Source organism: Aulonocara stuartgranti (assembly GCF_965226115.1).
Source record: "Aulonocara stuartgranti genome assembly, chromosome: 1".
NCBI lineage: Eukaryota > Metazoa > Chordata > Actinopteri > Cichliformes > Cichlidae > Aulonocara > Aulonocara stuartgranti.
In genome coordinates, this window is record NC_138939.1 from 12,858,164 (window position 1) to 12,876,473 (window position 18,310).

Here is an 18,310-nt window from a genome sequence, read left to right on the forward strand (position 1 = left end):
TTTCATTATATATTATGTACACACTATATACATATGCTTTGCTCAAGGTGTTGCATAATAGCTTGTTGGATTTGTATTTTACAGACGTTTATCTGTACTACAAATTTTGGTATCAGAGGTCAATGCAGAAAATCAAAAACATCTTATTAGGCATTTATAATAAAGTATAGATAATTCATATTCAGTGATTTAGACCAACCTCTAGCTTACATTCAGCATGAAAAAATAGCAACTTAACCTTCCTGGTTCATTGTTAAGCAGTGTTCAAGCGCTGGTGAGTCAAACTGATAATGATGGAGATTTTTTTCTGTTTTTTGGTTGTTTTGTTTCTAGAGAACTAATTTCAAAGTTTGAGAGATTAACATTACCTGATGATCATGACAAATTGTGGTGAAATTCACTCTTGCACAAACTTTGCCACTTTATATCTCAAACTCTTTTTTCCAAAGATTTGATGACTGTCATGTGATAACTGAGCCAGTCCTTTAACTTTATATTTTTTGGGTTGTGTTCACTTTTTTTCCCTAGTAGTTTGAGGTGCGCCAGGAAAATCACATGTTCCCTCCCTAGAAATCACGTGAGCAGCTGCACGTTAATGTTAACAAAAAAAAAAAAGAAATAGAATGTGTGGGTGTGTGTTTCCCTAAACTCTGTATTAAAGCTTTGTAGAAAACAACAGACACATATTTACATTAAAATACTGGACGTGGACAAACTGTACACTGAATTCCTATGTGCTCTGCATGCACCTCATCCTGTATGCATTCAGAGATCCGTCATGAGGGTGACCTCTGAGCGGATATCGAACCAGTCTATATTAGCATAGGAGAGAACAACCACTATATTCATTATGGCTTCTGTGAATCTACTTAGCTAGACGCTTGCAATCAATACAAGTTAGAGTAGCAGAGTGGAAGCAATTTACTCTGAGGAATGATCAATAGCTGTATTGTTCTGAATCACAAATAATTTGTATAATCATGGAAAGAATGGGGTCACTTAGCTGCATCTGTGTGACCCCTTTGAAAAAAAAAAAGAAGAAGACCACTGGCATGCTGTGTGAATTTTATGTGTCACTTTCAAATTTCTGGAAATTGAGTCTGGATTTTGATGGAAAAAGAGTTTTTGTCTGCCTTACCATCAATGATCCTCTTGACCCTCCAAATGCGTAGTGTGATGATGAGGCTGATGGCGTCCCAGGGGCTGCTGGGCCCATTGGCCACTGTGGATGCCACCATTGGGGCCAGGGACAGCACAATAACTGCACCATCAAACACCTTTTTGGGACAAAAGTAAATACAGAATTAAAACAAGTTCAGCGTACGAGCCATAACTCCATTCCGTTAACCCTCAACCCCTGACCCCAGTTCTATGGTCTTGATTTAGCGAGACTCAAATATAATATTTATATGTGGATTTTATTCATGGATGTATGTAGTTTTTTGCTTCAGAGGAATATTTTAACATTTTGGTAAAGTCCTTATTTACCTAATTGAATTCTATCTGAGGTTCAGTTGACATGAACAGATGCGATCACAAACAAAAATAAAAATACCATGCCTTAAAGCGACCTCTTACGACTCTCGACTACTTTTAGATCGCTCCCCGTAAGTCACTTCTAACTACTTTCAGTGCACTTGCATTTTCACCATGGACCTCAACAAACAAACAGAAAGGAAACTGTGGCTCCAACAAACTACCTTCAGTGTAATGTGGAAGCTGCAGATTTCAATGAAAAAAGTCCCAGAACAGCCAGAAATGTGCACTTCATTTTCTTCAAAATTAATGGAATTGTGCCCCATGAACTCCTCCTCCAGTGTCATACTGCCAGCATTAAGTTCAGTAAGATTGCAATAAAGGGCACCCAATTTTTTGGGACACACCAACATAATCATTGTATATCACCCACTTTATTCACTAAAACCAATTCCCTGTGACTCCTTTTTTTCCCAAAAATTTAAATTGAGTTAAAGGTTATCGATTTTAATGCAGGAATACCAGCAGCTGCAAACACACGACAGCAAATAACTGGAATAGGGCATCCAGTGAGAGATTAGTAATAGCAAAGGATGCTATATTTTGATCTGTCGCAAATGACGCATTGCTCCACAAGAAGATTGCATTAAAGAGAATAACCACACGCTATCAATTTTTCGTTTTTAATGTATTTAATTTAACGTTCTGATCGTACTTCTCATCTGTCTACCAGAAACTGGCTGACACAGCTTAGCACTACTGGTGAAAACAGATAGCAGGCTGTGGCCCTGTCAAAAGGTTCAAAAGTTGTCACATAAGCATGAGTCAGTGCTGCTAACAACCTTTTTATATCTCATTTATTTTTGTATGGTTGGTATAGTTTTCTTACCTTGGGCACAACCAGCTATTTTCAAATGTTTCCAGTGTTTCTGTTAACCTCCAGCTAGTGAGTTTTTAGCATGTAGAAATGTCATGTTTACCTTGATGTTATTATTTATACAATCTTTCCATCAACCTTCATCAAGAAGGTCAATAAGAGTGTTTAAGTGGGAAAGGTCAGTATGGTCATACCATGCAAGAACCGGAGGCTAAATTAAAAATAATAAAAATAGAAAACGTTAAAAATAAATATTCAGATTAAACTGAATTAAACATAATATACTAAAATCTGACATGAAGATTTGTCGGTATAGCAGTACTAACCTCAACTTTGTTTTCTATGTAGTCCCAGATCCCAAGAACAACAATTCTGAAGACAGTCTGAGGCACACAGAGAGATAAAGGGATATTTTGAAATGAATAATTGAGGCAGCAAGCTGATAGATGTGAAAGACTCCTTTAAGTCATGTTTACATCCAAAAATTGCTAATTTTCTAATATATGGGAAAGAAAGTATTTTCTTCTTAATAGAAAAGTATCCAAAAATAAATATATAAATTACATTTACATTAAATATCTCTACATGATACCTTCCACTGATAATACTCTGTGGTAAATCTGTTATTGCATAATTATTTCTGTTGATGGAAATATGGCATGAAATTTGCGAAAACACATACACACATATCAAATTCTACTTATGCTCTGGAAAATGTGGCTAGCTGCAGTACACTGTTAAGCAGGGACATTGATTTACACTCTAATTAGCTAGAGGTGGTCCTGCTAATCCATCATCTGGAGCACATGTTAGACAATAATGCTGGTATCAGGTGAGACGAGCAGCTGCTCCGCCCACATGTAAGAATTGTGTTTTCTGATTGGTGCAGGGGGACTGGCTGGTGCACCTCTTCTTCTGTGATGCCAGTGGGTGCCCTGTGTGCATGGATCACATCACTGTAACCCCATCCCCACTGCTCTGTAAGCTCAGCTTTAATTATTGCTCATGCTGGCTCACCGGTAATTAAAGTTTGGGTTAGGGCATTGGGGCTGAGGCTGTCAGGGTAATTGGTTTGCACTGGAGTGGAGGCCTCTAGGCCATATTCTCCTCTTTATGTTATTTTCATAATCACAAAGTAATGAAAAGACATTACTTTATCAAACAATGGCTTAAATTTAATTCTGATTCTGCTTCAAGGTAGCATTTTTAAGCTATAGCTTAATCAAGACTAGACAATATTGGAATATAAATGGTAGCAACTACCTACTCTAGTTCCCTTAGGTTTGAACCTGGTTTGCAGATATGGAGGTGTTACATAGTTTAGCTGGTTTAATTTAATTGCAAATGAACAAGAAAAGTGAGATCTTAGTGAATCTTTGCAATTTAAACGTTCTGTGATTATTACGTTGGCCCAAGAGCAAAGATTTCGGAAAGTAAAAGAGATTATGTTAATGATGGAACCAAAATGTGACGTAATTGAGAATAATATACAGATCTTACCTCTGAGAAGAAGAGTGACAGAATGATAAGGCTGATCCAGTGGATAATGCTGGCAAATTGGAACGCATTGGAAACTATTTAGAGAGGAAACAGAATAAATGTTTATTTGCACTGTCCTTAAGGTGCACAGTGTAAGAAAACTAATTGGTGTAATCATGTCCATCCATTAACTCACTGTGCTACCAGCATACCCACTTCCTATACTACTAATATGTTTCTGCACTCTCTTGCCCAATCCCATGTTATTGCCCATCTGCTATTTCTCTTGTGGGGCAGGTAGTGGACTTGAGAACTAGATTACAATAGATCTAAAGTGACTAGAGTCCTGCAGTCCCCACAGCGAGACTCGAGTATCAACAGAGCTGGACGCTGGCCAGTAATCGATGAGGATGGCTGCCTGCTGCCACTGACAAGAATCTTGGTTCATTATCACCTCTATCCATCACTCTCCATCATAACCATTTATTGTCCAGCTCCACAAGTTGTTTGTGTAGTAGGACTACACAAACAGCAAAAATGCGCACAAAATACAGTTAAATGTGGACATTATCACAAGAAGTTCAACAGAAAATTACTAATAGTTTCAATGGCACCTACAATAAATGTAATGGATCTTTACAGGGGTTATTTTTGTTGTTTTTGTTTGTTTTTTTTAAATAAATTACTATACATACTGAGGTGAAATAGTATAAGAGCCAGATTTCGGAGTTGCACGTATTGTGTAACTGTAAACTCTACAATATGTGACCATGACTGTAAACACAATCTAAGTCATATGCATTTATTTTAATGGAAAATTAGGTCTTTGTAAACAGCAGCATGTATTTTCATAATGGCATTATTGGAAGATATATTGAGAGGCTTTATTTGATCAAAAGCACAGATACAACAAGCGAAAGTTCAATATAAGTAAAAATATCAAGTATCTGGTACAGGTGCTTATTCTGTAGAAAAATAACTCCTATTATAATATCATAGCTGTTTATAGTAATATGGAAGAAGCCCTTTTCTTTTGAAGCTCAGTAAAGTGAAGATAGTTTCAGCTTCTTTAAATGCATTATTTACATTACTTATACTTCTGCTTGACCTTAAAAGGGTTCCCTTTAAAGACATTTAGGCTGCAAAGCAGCGATGACTGCCCAGGTTGATGTATAGAGAAAGTCCAGTGTAAACAATAATGAAAAAAAATAATGGCACACCTTATATATTTCTGAAACTATATTTCCTTAATGTGATCCTAGCAGAAGGTAGGGCACAGTGCAGACACAGCATCAGTGTTTAATTCTCGAGGACACTAAACTGTTTAACTCCCCACTGCTCCAGTGGAGCTGCTACTATATGCCTCCCAAGTGTTTTATGAACGTCACACTGTGTATTAATGGATAAGAATATGCATGCTCAGCAGATTTTTCCTTACATAATAGTACCGGCTAAAACGGGACAAATAAAAGCACACTGTTTACATTGTAAGAGTTTGGTGTCTATGAGCAGCTCCAAAGACAGGAAAAGCACCACCAGGATAACGCAGGCCACCAGGATGCAATTGAAGCCAGCACTGAGCAGACAGACCTGCCACAGGGCCACTCGACGCCCACAGCACGGCTTCAGCCAGTTGGACCTAAAGGGACAAGGAAGGGGGGGATATTTTAATGCAACGTAAATTTCAACCAGCATTTACGATTTTAATTTAAATACCAAAGCAGAGTCAGAAGCTTGTAAAACCACAACCGAACCCTTAATAAAAACCACTGCCTTTTTTTTTGGGTCTTTATCAACTTTATTGTTAGATTCAGTGAAGAAATGACAGGAAAGCGGGGTCAGAGAGAAAAGGGGGAAGACAAGAGGCAAAGGGCCACAGGTCGGTCTCGAACCCAGGCCCATGGGCACCCGCTCAATGCACTGAGCTAAACCAGGATCCAAAACCACTGACTTTTTGACTGTGTAGATTTATCCTTTTATCTACTTTAACTGTTTAATGTACACGGTAGAAATGAAAATTTAGGTTAAAAAAATAGCACAAAATAAAGTACTGATATGTGTACATATCATGTTTATATATACCATTTAGAATTGCATTTCTGACTGCAGAACTCTCTGTGACTGATTGCATGACCCCAGTAATTATATTTCAGTAGGTATATGAATATGAACAGCTGAACTCCCCGACATGGCCAAGAGAGGGTGGTAGTTTACACTTATGAAAGGTGATGTCTGTTTAAATCTGGCCAAAGTTTGGTAGTGATGGCCAAAGAAAAGTGTACTCAGAGGGAGCATTGACAGAGAAAAAGACAGTGAAGCTCTGTGAACTAGTGTTCTGACCATCAGCAGTGTGAGTGGAATACTGATGGCCTCTTTTTTATATGGGGATGAAGGGAGTCACTGTAGAGGATGCTGCTAAGAAGGAATGATTTCACATGTTTAGCTTGGGACATAAGTTAAATGTGGTGTGGAATGAAGGGAAAAAAATGTAATTAATTTTAATAACCCAGTGTCTGTGGCCTATTTCTTTGGCTACGGCATACAGGTTTAAATAAAACATCAATGTTACTGTATAGAAAATGATAGTCTGTCATATAATTTAAAAACAGACAGACTGGTTTATGTTTAAGATAAAATGACAGATTAACATTTCAATACATTTCAGACTAAGCTTTATTTTCACTGTAAGAAATCAGCATTTAGGCCACTAGTGTGTCTGGCGAGATAGCCTAATTCTATTTTGAAATAGTGGGATGGTCATACAGATCAGCTACTACAAGGGCTGACAGGAGCTGAGAGAAACAATGCCTTTCACCGGCTCTCCAGCTGGTATGGAAAGTTGGCACTGCCCACCACCTTTCCCTTCTCCCCATGCTCTGGCATAGAAGAGGCAGACATTGGCAGAGCATTTCCCTCCTCTGATCATGTCTTCATTCCTTGGCATGCCACTAATATGAGCTGCAACGGTGGCAAAATGGCTCCATTTTCACCATAGCTTCAAAATGAATTTGCTATATTCATCACAGAAGTCATATCTAAACTCTCCACGTTCCCTGTTTTAAAATGTTGGAGGAATTTCTGTCTATCCTTGAAATTACTTCTTTTAAATGCTGTGTTGGAAGGGATGATATTAATGAACTCTAGGAGTACTTGAAGCATAAAAGTCCATTTTTATCATCTACTACCAGAAATCTTTGAGGCAAGTATATAGTGTATACTATATACTCACTTCACACGTATTTTTGATTATCCGATCAAGTGCAAGTGTTGAAACAGAACCTGCAAAATTATTATTCACAGTAAAATCAAGAATATCCCTTAAGAAGGAAATCCTAACAAAAGCATTTTCAGAGGGCCCCTCTTTATAATTTCCTCCCGCAGTGGCATGTTTACGTAGCAATGAGGAAAATGTTTTTAGCAGCTGTCGAGCTGATCACTCCACCCCCCCACTGCTTTCTCACATAAAAGTATTCCTTACAGCCTGGCATGGGTAGAGCCACAAGTCTGTAAACAATGCACGGCTAATGTAATAAAGGCATAATCATGCTGATAGCAATCATCTTCTTGGCACTGGGTGGGGTGGCACAAGTGTGCAAGCTCCAGATGGTATAAAATCTGCACCACCAGTCTTGCAGAGACTCTGTGGATGCCAGGTATGATGCCATTATGTGTATCAGCCTATATTCCAGAACACCTGGGCATCCTGCGATAAGAAAATATTGATGTATTTGTGATGCATATTTTTAATACATGTGCTTTCAGTTGTTTTGGAGTTAGTGTTAACACCTTCAAGGCCATAAAGTTTCTCAGAGTTAGAGAGCTCAACTCACAATGTGCAAAATAGGAAATTGACAAACTGATTAAGCTTTTGGAGATTTTGCATAAATATACATCATAATCTGACACGCTGAGCAAATTATCTAAAGAAAATTTTTGTGCAGTCTTGACCAAACTCAATCAGGGACCCACAGTTGATTTCACTTATCCTGTGTAACTGATTTGATCCTTGTTACTTACCATGGCTAAATATGCAGTTACGAGAGAAAGAAAGTTTTAACAAAATTCTGTGCAGACATGTGAACAGCCAAGTACATTTCATTATTCAATATCCTGTAGCACCACCGTTAGTTAGCAATCATTTTCTACATGAATTTATACATTTCTTACATTGTTATGGAGGAATTCCTGCTCGCTCTTCTTTACAACATTGCTTCAGTTCATTGAGGCTGGTGGACATTCATTTATGTACAGTTCTCTTAAGGCCCTATTACACCTATATCCATTCTGTTGTAGCTTTGCTGCTGTGTTTGGGATTATTGTCCTGTTACACGACCTAACTTTGGCCAACCTTCAACTGGTGGACAAATGGCCTCAAATTTCACATTACCACCCCTGCACCACCGTGCTTGACAGCTAGTATAAGGTGTATGAGCTGATATGCTGTGTTTGGTTTTTGCCAAACATGACACTGTGCCTTATATATATGAAATATTTTCACTTTGGTCTCATCTGTCCTAAGTAAGTTGTTCCAGAAGTCTTATTATTATATTATTATTATTTTTGTAGGGTCTACCTTACAGTATAAAGCGCCTTGAGGTGATGGTTGTTGTCATTTGGCGCTGTATAAATAAGAATTGAACTGAATAGAATACAAGAGAAGTGAATGTAATAGCAATTAAGTACACTACAATAAGAACAAAAAAGGCTTCCCAAAAAGTGTTAAACCTAAAGTAACATAATGAAACTGAGCTAGACGCTAAAAGAGAAAGCTGAGTTGACAGAACTGTTTTTTACTTGGTCTGTTTGCAGTTAAGACCAAAACAGACAAACAGAACTTGCTCTTGTAGCAAACAAATATTATCTCCAAAACACTGATCCTTGTGTGTTAGTTTCTTCCATGCAATGCAAGTTTTTCTTCTAGCAACCTGTGCACTGCTGCTCATGTTAGGTGTATACAATGCAAAGCAACTATTCTTTTAAAGTTTGAAGGTTGATCTTACTTTTCATCACTATATTTGTTAAAAAATGAAGAAAATATATATATATAAAAAAAAAAACACCCAGCACGCCCCTGCGGGCGGTTTATCCTTCAAGCTCGGGTCCTCTACCAAAGGCCTGGGAGCTTGAGGGTCCTGCGCAGTATCTTAGCTGTTCCCAGGACTGCGCTCTTCTGGACAGAGATCTCCGATGTTGTTCCCGGGATCTGCTGGAGCCACTCGCCTAGCTTGGGAGTCACCGCACCTAGTGCTCCGATTACCACGGGGACCACCGTTACCTTCACCCTCCACATCCTCTCGAGCTCTTCTCTGAGCCCTTGGTATTTCTCCAGCTTCTCGTGTTCCTTCTTCCTGATATTGCTGTCATTCGGAACCGCTACATCGATCACTACGGCCGTCTTCTTCTGTTTGTCTACCACCACTATATATATATATATATATATTAGGGGTGCAACGATATTCGTATCGATATTGAACCGTTCGATACAGTGCTTTCGGTTCGGTACACATATGTATCGAACAATACAACATTTGTAATTTATTTTATCAACTTTCCTTCTGACGATGCTGTCTGTGTTGAGCGCTCAGTGAATCTGCGTTCGACTACTCCGCCTAGGCTGCACTGTCGAGCGCAGATCCACTGAGCGCTCAACACAGACAGCATAGTCAGGAGGAAGAGCGCAGGGCAAGCTAGCGAGACAGAAGTTAAGCTCTCCTTGCAAGATGGACCTCCCCCACCCTCATTCAGATCTGGCGTTTGGAATTATTTTGGTTTTCATGTGACGTATGACCCTGAAGGTAAGCGAGTCATGGACTAAAGTAAAACAGTATGTTGGATGTGCCATGCAATGCTTAATTACATTGGTGTGAACTAGTGTGTTAGCGCAGTTAGCTCGTTAACGTGTTGGCCGTCTAGCCCCATGCACGGGGCGATCGGCGGTAGCTCGTTAACGGAGATTTGCCGTGTTGTGGCGTTAAGGTCATTTCAACGAGATTAACCTGAAAGCACTAGTGGGAACACAACGAATATGACTGCACATTTACGCCGACATCATCCTAGTGCAAAGACAAAAACAACAAGCATGCTACTAACTTTACCCGAGTCATTTAGACAGCTGTTAGCACGTGATTCTCCTTATGCTGCTGAGAATATAGCCCAGAAGAAGCGGATTGTATAGCTTTTATTTTGGAAAGAGACATTTCTCTGATTTTGTAATCGTATCACCAGACCTGCGACCATATGTTCTGGACACTCGGGTAAAGAGAGGGGCTGAGCTGTCAACTGATCACCACCTGGTGGTGAGTTGGATCAGGTGGCGGGGGAGGACGCTGGACAGACCTGGTGCACCTAAACGCGTAGTGAGGGTGTGCTGGGAACGTCTAGCAGAGGCCCCAGTCCGCGAGATCTTCAACGCACACCTCCGGCAGAGCTTCAACAGCATTCCGAGGGAGACTGGGGACATTGAGTCCGAATGGACCATGTTCAGCGTCTCCATTGCCGAAGCTGCTGCATTGAGCTGCGGCCGCAAGGTGGTTGGTGCCTGCCGTGGTGGTAATCCCCGAACCAAATGGTGGACACCAGAGGTGAAGGGAGCCACCAGGCTGAAGAAGGAGGCCTATCGGGCTTGGTTAGCCTGTGGGACTCCGGAGGCAGCCGACAGGTATCGACAGGCCAAGCGGAATGCGGCTCGGGCAGTGGCTGAAGCAAAAACTCGGGTGTGGGAGGAGTTCGGAGAGGCCATGGAAAAAGACTTTCGGACTGCCTCGAAGAGATTCTGGCAAACCGTCAGGCGTCTCAGGAGGGGAAAGCGGTGCTCTACCTGCACTGTGTATAGTGCTGGCGGAGCGCTGTTGACGTCGACTGAGAAAATTGTCGGGCGGTGGAAGGAATACTTCGAGGACCTCCTTAATCCCACTGACACGTCTTCCGGGGAGGAAGCAGAGTCTGGGGATGAGGGGTGTGACCCACCAATTTCCGGGGGCGAGGTCACTGAGGCAGTTAAACAACTCCTTGGTGGCAGAGCCCCTGGTGTCGATGAGGTCCGCCCCGAGTTCCTGAAGGCTCTGGACGTTGTAGGGCTGTCTTGGTTGACACGTCTCTGCAATGTTGCGTGGAGATCAGGGGCAGTACCTGTGGACTGGCAGACCGGGGTGGTGGTCCCCATCTTCAAGAAGGGGGACCGGAGGGTGTGTTCCAACTACAGGGGGATCACACTCCTCAGCCTCCCCGGGAAAGTCTATGCCAGGGTGCTGGAGAGGAGGGTTCGTCCGCTAGTCGAACCTCGGATACAGGAGGAACAATGCGGTTTTCGTCCTGGTCGCGGAACACTGGACCAGCTCTTTGTCCTCTCGAGGATACTTGAGGGTGCATGGGAGTTTGCCCAACCAGTCTACATGTGTTTTGTGGACCTGGAGAAGGCATTCGACCGTGTCCCTCGGGGCGTCCTGTGGGAGGTGTTGCGCGAGTATGGGGTGTCTGGCCCATTGCTACGGGCCATTCAATCCCTATACAACCGTTGCAAGAGCTTGGTTCGCATTGCCGGCAATAAGTCGGACTCGTTCCCGGTGGGTGATGGGCTCCGCCAGGGCTGCCCTTTGTCTCCGGTTCTGTTCATAATTTTTATGGACAGGATTTCTAGGCGCAGCCAAGTGGCGGAGGGCTTTCGCTTTGGTGGCCTCAGAATCTCATCTCTGATTTTTGCGGATGATGTGGTTCTGTTGGCTTCATCGGGTGAGGGCCTCCAGCTCGCACTGGAGCGGTTCGCAGCCGAGTGTAACGCAGCGGGAATGAGGATCAGCACCTCCAAATCTGAGGCCATGGTTCTCAGCCGGAAAAGGGTGGAGTGCCCACTCCGGGTCGGGGATGAGTTCCTGCCCCAAGTGGAGGAGTTCAAGTATCTCGGGGTCTTGTTCGCGAGTGATGGGAGAAGGGAGCTGGAGATCGACAGACGGATTGGGGCTGCGGCTGCAGTAATGCGGACGCTGCACCGGTCAGTCGTGGTGAAGAGGGAGCTGAGTGTAAAAGCGAAGCTCTCAATTTACCGGTCGATCTACGTCCCTACCCTCACCTATGGCCACGAGCTGTGGGTAGTGACCGAAAGAACGAGATCGCGGATACAAGCGGCGGAAATGAGCTTCCTCCGAAGGGTGGCTGGCCTCTCCCTTAGAGATAGGGTGAGAAGTTCGGCCATCCGGGAGGGGCTTAGAGTAGAGCAGCTGCTGCTCCACATCGAAAGGAGCCAGCTGAGGTGGTTCGGGCATCTGGCAAGGATGCCCCCTGGGCGCCTCCTGGGCGAGGTGTTCCAGGCATGTCCCACCGGGAGGAGGCCCCGGGGCAGACCCAGGACACGCTGGAGAGATTATATCTCTCGGCTGGCCTGGGAACGCCTTGGTATTCCCCCGGACAAGCTGGAGGAGGTGGCTGGGGAGAGGGAGGTCTGGACCTCTTTGCTTAGGCTGCTACCCCCGCGACCCGATCTCGGATAAGCGGATGAAGATGGATGGATGGATGGACATTTCTCTGTAATAAACTCTCTTTTCCAAAGATGAGTGATTCCTCAATCAGATACAGGGCTTGCAAAATCGCTAGCCCGACGTCCCGGAGCTAGCGATCTTTCCAGTCGGGCTACAAAAATCTATCTCTTCCCTGCCCGTCGGGCTATTGTAGGAAAAATATATGTCAATGCTTTTGCATTCTTTCAGAAATGTAGCTGGGTAATTATGTCATTGGCATCGGTGAGCCACTGTCAATATGTGACATATTGAAATCGCGTTTGAATTTGCGCTTGTTTTTTTGCTTTCACTTTGCAATGACAGCACTGATCTGTGAGTGATGATAATTTGTGCACCAATTCCTCTGACATCGTCTTATTAATCGTTAGCTTACTATGCAAACATGACAAGTGAAATCTCCCGCAGCAAGTTTAAACATGTGAGAGGTTGATCGCGCAGAGAATCGCTGAGCTTATGTGAGTCCGTGTGTAAAAGTAGCAGTATATATATTTTAGTTCTGCTGAGCCAAATAAGACAGGTCGGGGTGAAGAAGTGACAGCCAAAGAAAAGCTTACCACAAAACGGAGAAGTTATGACAAATGAGACTATAAGGCAAAAAGAAAGTGCAGCTTTATGGTTTCATGGACAAAAGAATTTCTGTGGCTGCAATATGACGAGCTAAATAACCAGGGGTGCACATAAGTGGTCCGCAGGTGCGCATTCGCTGTCAAAATAAAAAACGCGCACAAGGGTTAGGGTTAAATTTAAAAACTGCACTTTTGAGTTAAAATATATATTTATAATTTTAATAAATGACAAATTAAAAAGGCATGAACATTTTTTTGTATCGAAAAAATATCGAACCGTGACACCAAAGTATCGAACCGAACCGAACCGTGAATTTTGTGTATCGTTGCACCCCTAATATATATATATATATATATATATAAGCAATGAAACAAAAAAAACAATGACAATAAATCTGCAGCAGATTTTGCAATTAAATTTTTTTTAAAAGCTTCTCTTCTTTTATGAGTCAGAGATGTATCTCTTGTTTGTATGGGGGGGTTTTGCAGTTCCTCTGGGCAGTCTGGCCTTGAGGTGAATTTGCTGGGATATTTACTGAAAATTGTGGCATTGTGTTAACACACACCTGGTCCAACAGCAGCAGCAAGGGTATATATAGTTTGCACGAAACTTTCCTTTCACATGACTGTATCGTTATGCAACTTCTTTACCATGATTTGCTGAAGCTGAATTTATCCAAACTTGTTTCATTTAAAGTAATTATTAAATAATTATAAGTACAATAGATTCTTGTCAATTCAAGTAATGCAAGTAAGGTATAGTTTTGAAAGGATAAACAAGGCCTTGTCAAATCTAAAAACAGAAATAAATGAAAATATACCAAAGTAAAGCAGTCTCTCTCCTTTCATCTCAGACAGTGCTGTCATAAAGCTCCTCACCTGTCAATATGTGCATCCAGCCACTACATTACTGCCGTCTTGTGGCTGGAGTCAGTTATTGGCTGAAAGCTGTGCTTATTTTAATCTCGTAAGAGACTGCAGCTCTCTCTGTTTTGAGTGTGTGTCGGTCTTCCTTTGACAATGACAATGATATAATGTTGTTATATCATTAACAACATTAACGTAAGAGCCTTCTTTTTTCTGCACATGCAAGGCAAGTTGTCGCTGGGTCTGCTCTCAGTGCTGTGAGATCAGTTACGATCTGCACTTTTTGTAGAAACACAGCTAGCATAGCATAGCTAGTAAACCAGTTTCAGTGATTTATCTTTGTAACAGATGATTGTAACAGCTTTGCCCTGCTAACCACCATGGCCAACTTGTATGATGTATACAAGATTAAATTTAACTCATTTAGTACATTAGTAAGGACAGCTTTGACAATGAATGGCGAGGGGATGGTACCTCTGATTATGTCCAGTCTAATAAACAGGCAAGGTGACCAAGTGTAGGGTCAGATTAGCATCTATGAGAATCTCTAAGTGTAATAAGTTTAGCAAGCTGCTTTGCCAACACTCCACGTTTGTTTTTCATTCATATTTTAATCCACCCGTACATACTGACAATTAACCATGTCACACACTACAGCAGGTTTTTTGTTGTCAATATTTCAATATACTTTGTTTAAAATCGAGATGAACAACTGATCTTTTTCAGTGATCCAATTTATCTTATTAAATAGGTAAATAGTAGATGCTTGTGTGTACGGGGGGGGGGGGGGGGGGGGGGGGTTCTGGTTTCCTGTCTGTGAAAGTCACCGTCGTAAGCCATAGTTTGAAAAACTACTCCATGCCTTCAAGTCAATCCAGACATGTCTCTGGTGGAAACAAACTCGATTTCCGGACGTGAAACTTTTACCATAGGATCTGACGGTCCATAAAAGTGCATCAAATGATTTCATGCTTCATCAAACCTCTGCAAGGGGGTAAAAATAATAATAAGAAAAACATTACAAGTACTATAAAACTCTTTGAGGGGGAGTAGTAAAGTGAAGTGCAGAAAAATGAAATATTATCCTCACAACAATTTTAAAGGGTACAGTCTTCTCAAGCTTTAATGGATCACAGCAATTATGCCAAAGTCAAGCCAATTACAAAGAAGAGTATTAAAAGCAATTTTTAAAGGCAAGGTCCACATCTTGGTAAATTTTACTGTATATCCCTTCATGGCAGTGGTGATCACTTTTAGATACCATAGAAAGCCTGCTTTCCTCATAAATTGGCATATTTTTCTTTAAAAACTTTTTTTCCAATCTTGCCATGTATATTATACAATTTTATACAATTTTTATAGAGACCCTGTCCTCTATTCCAGCCGCCACCACGCATGGCCAATAAATGCTTGGGGTCCCAGGCCAGTGGAGGTGCACCAAGGACTAATAAACTTTAAACTACAGCAGGGTACAGTGCAAAGTTTGCAATGACAGTGGAGGATACCTAACATTATTAACATTATTAAATTTACAATAACATAATGGAGATGACCCACTGGTTGGAGGGAGGCACATGATCCCAACAGACCCTAGTAACACCACCGTCAGATGCTCTGTGAAACAGACAAATTAGATAAGCTAAAACAAATTTTAGCAACTTTAGCCATTTTAAACAGTTACATCTATTAATGCTCATCGAGGGATCAGTGCTGAAAGATAACTTTTGGTATATACACATACAGTGTTTCAATGTTTTTCTGCACAAATAAGTTACTAAATTTTTTTTTTTTTTTTTACAGTATGATTATTATATTTTAAAAATTGATGCTCATAATAAATGACCAACTCACCTTTACAAATACTGCCTTCTAATGAAGTCATTATCATCGTTTAAGAAAACTGCTTGTACTGATCTCCAGTAAGCTGGCAAACAACACATTGTGTAGTCAGAGGGGAACCAAGCAAAATTGACAGATTTGAGTTTCTTCAAACAAGAAGTCAAAGCTTGAAATATAAAGTAACATCAAAAAGAACTAGGCATACATTGAGTTAAATGAGAAGCTAGCTCCTTTTCTGATGGATAGCAGGCTAAAACTGAATCATTAAGCACAAATCTAAACTTGCTCATGGAGCAAGATAAAATGTATTACTCCCATGGGCCATTAAGAGGCACTGGACAGTCATATTATATCTCAAACTCGAAGACAAGGATAAACCATGCACATATGTGCAATAAACATGAGAAGGTTTACCCAACCAGGTGAAATTAATAGGTCATTTATTATAGTTTAGTATATATGCACAATTCCCCACACACACACACAAGCCCTAAATAGTCCCTGCAAACTCATGTGTTTATAGTGCCTCAAAAGATATTCAAGATCGAATCTATTATGTGAGGATATTAAAATGAGTCAGCAAAGCAATAAATCTGTGGAACAATCTGTCCAAAATCAATAACATCCACCTGCTTTATACAGGATAAAGGACCACGCAAGTCGATACAACACAACACAGATAAATAAGAGGTGAGAGTTCACAGGCGGTTTGAAGACTCATCCTTGATATGTATGACAAATAGGCTGAATTCAGCGACTGTGTGTGTCCTTAACTTCATGTCATGCCAAAACTAGCCCAGCCCAGAGGGGACGCAGTCAGACGCTGCTGGTGACACATGCAGTATATTAATGAGTCTTATTAAAGCAACAGAACAGTGGCAAATGTTGTTTCTCTGACCCCGTCGGCCCTGACAGTCTGACAGAACCACCTGGCCCAAATCAGTAGCAGACAAGCACATTTAGTGGACAAGGTCACCCCTCAAACCGGTTGTTTTCAGACTGTCTTTGGCTTTTTCACAACCTAATATTGATTTACCAAATAACAGTTATAGTGCCTTTGTAATTTTTGGTCAACTTGCACGACAGACTATTTGAATACAAACACAAAGATATTTCTGCATTTCTGTCTCTCTACACTTCTGCTTTATGTCTGCTATTATCTCGCTATTCTCTGCGCTCCTTCCCTTGGCTCTGCATCCCTTCTGATATCAGTGCACATTTAGCAGGTTGATATAGCTGTCAGTGTTCCCCTCTACTGGTGAGACTGAGAGAAGCTCGACAGGGAAATAGAGGAGGGAGATTAAATCAGGCAAAGTGATCAATACGAGCATGTCGAGTGAGCCACCAAACACTGGGACTGTCAGACTAACAGCACCTGATGGTCTCATCAGATAAAGTACTCCACTGCAGAGATGCTTCTTAAACGTTTACTCTTTGTACATATTAGAGTTCAAGTGCTATACTTCTGCGTCTCCTTATTTTATCCTTCCTTTTATTCTGCCATATTGGCAGATTATCAGCAATGGCAACACAATAAACTCAAGACTTTTTATTGTGCTTAAGGAAAGACGAGGCTTGATTGATGAACCGTTGTTGTTAATTTCTTTATGGATGTATAAATATCTAAAATTATTATTTAGGAGATGTGAAGACTTAAATTCATAATTATTAATAATAGAACAAATTCTCCTTTTTTTATTGGTTTGATTCATAATCATTGGATTTAAACATGGGATGAGAGCCAAGTTAATGGTCAATTGTTCAAACTAGTTTACAGCTAATGGTGGTGTCACATTATAGTGACCTGATGGACTGGACTGCATTTCCATGATGTAATAAATTCAGCTGAATCTTGGCAATGCATTAGTGATATCTGATGTAATGAATTGGGGCAAAACCTGCTGTAATTTTTATTTTTAGCCAAAACTACTAAAAAAAAAAAATTCTTTGACTTGAGTTCTATTATTGGCTAGGTGCCCAAGGAGCTTTGAAAATAGCGATGACAGCTAATCCTGGGAAGAGAAGTGTGAGTGTGAATTTAGAAGTTAAGTGAGATCATCTCAACACTTATTTATATTGCAGTGCTATGCTAGAAATGTGACCCCGGTGGAACAAACACATTTATACCCATACAGAGACAGAGAACAAAAACTGCTGCACTGTGTTCATTTAATTTAGCATTTATTGTCTTGTTTGTTTCTTTGCTTAATCTTTATCATCCTGAGCCATTTTCATGCACATGCGCTGCTGCCCTGAGGTCCACGTAGGTGCATTCAGAGGAGCCAGATTTTCTTGTAATTTATTTTTTATGGTAGTTTTCATGCTTTTCCAGCTCTTTAAACATTTTTCTTTGGACTTCAACTGCTTTTTTTACTCATTTTCATTCCAGTCCTCGTACCTGACCTTTTCCAATAAATATGTGGAACACCTGACACAAAGGATGAGCCATTGTTGTGTCTACATATAACAGACAACTTGCAAATTGCATCTTTTGGCAGTTTGTTACACACAGCCTGTCATAAAACAAATAACTTGTTCCCACTTCTTTAGTTAATTTTTTTTTTAAATGCTAATACAACAGAGTTTCATAGACATATAAATATAATTTTCACAACAAAAAGGTGATTTACAAAGAGTTATTAGCCAAAAACTTGACATATCTTAGCATGGTGTACAGTATATCATTAAAACAATTG

General features: G+C 40.9%; 1 protein-coding gene across 2 annotated transcripts in view; it reads right to left on the bottom strand.

Annotated features, from left to right (window-relative positions):
- LOC309704169 (transmembrane protein 266-like) overlaps positions 1-18,310 on the bottom strand; it is a 50,886-nt gene that overhangs the window by 9,206 nt on the left and 23,370 nt on the right. For both annotated transcript variants that reach the window (XM_082529196.1, XM_082529197.1), the window contains 4 exons: positions 5,317-5,471; positions 3,854-3,927; positions 2,680-2,736; positions 1,139-1,277 (listed from right to left, as the gene is read on the bottom strand). In XM_082529196.1, coding sequence (XP_082385322.1) covers positions 1,139-1,277; positions 2,680-2,736; positions 3,854-3,927; positions 5,317-5,471 — 425 coding nt within the window. The remainder of the gene's footprint in view (positions 1-1,138; positions 1,278-2,679; positions 2,737-3,853; positions 3,928-5,316; positions 5,472-18,310) is intronic.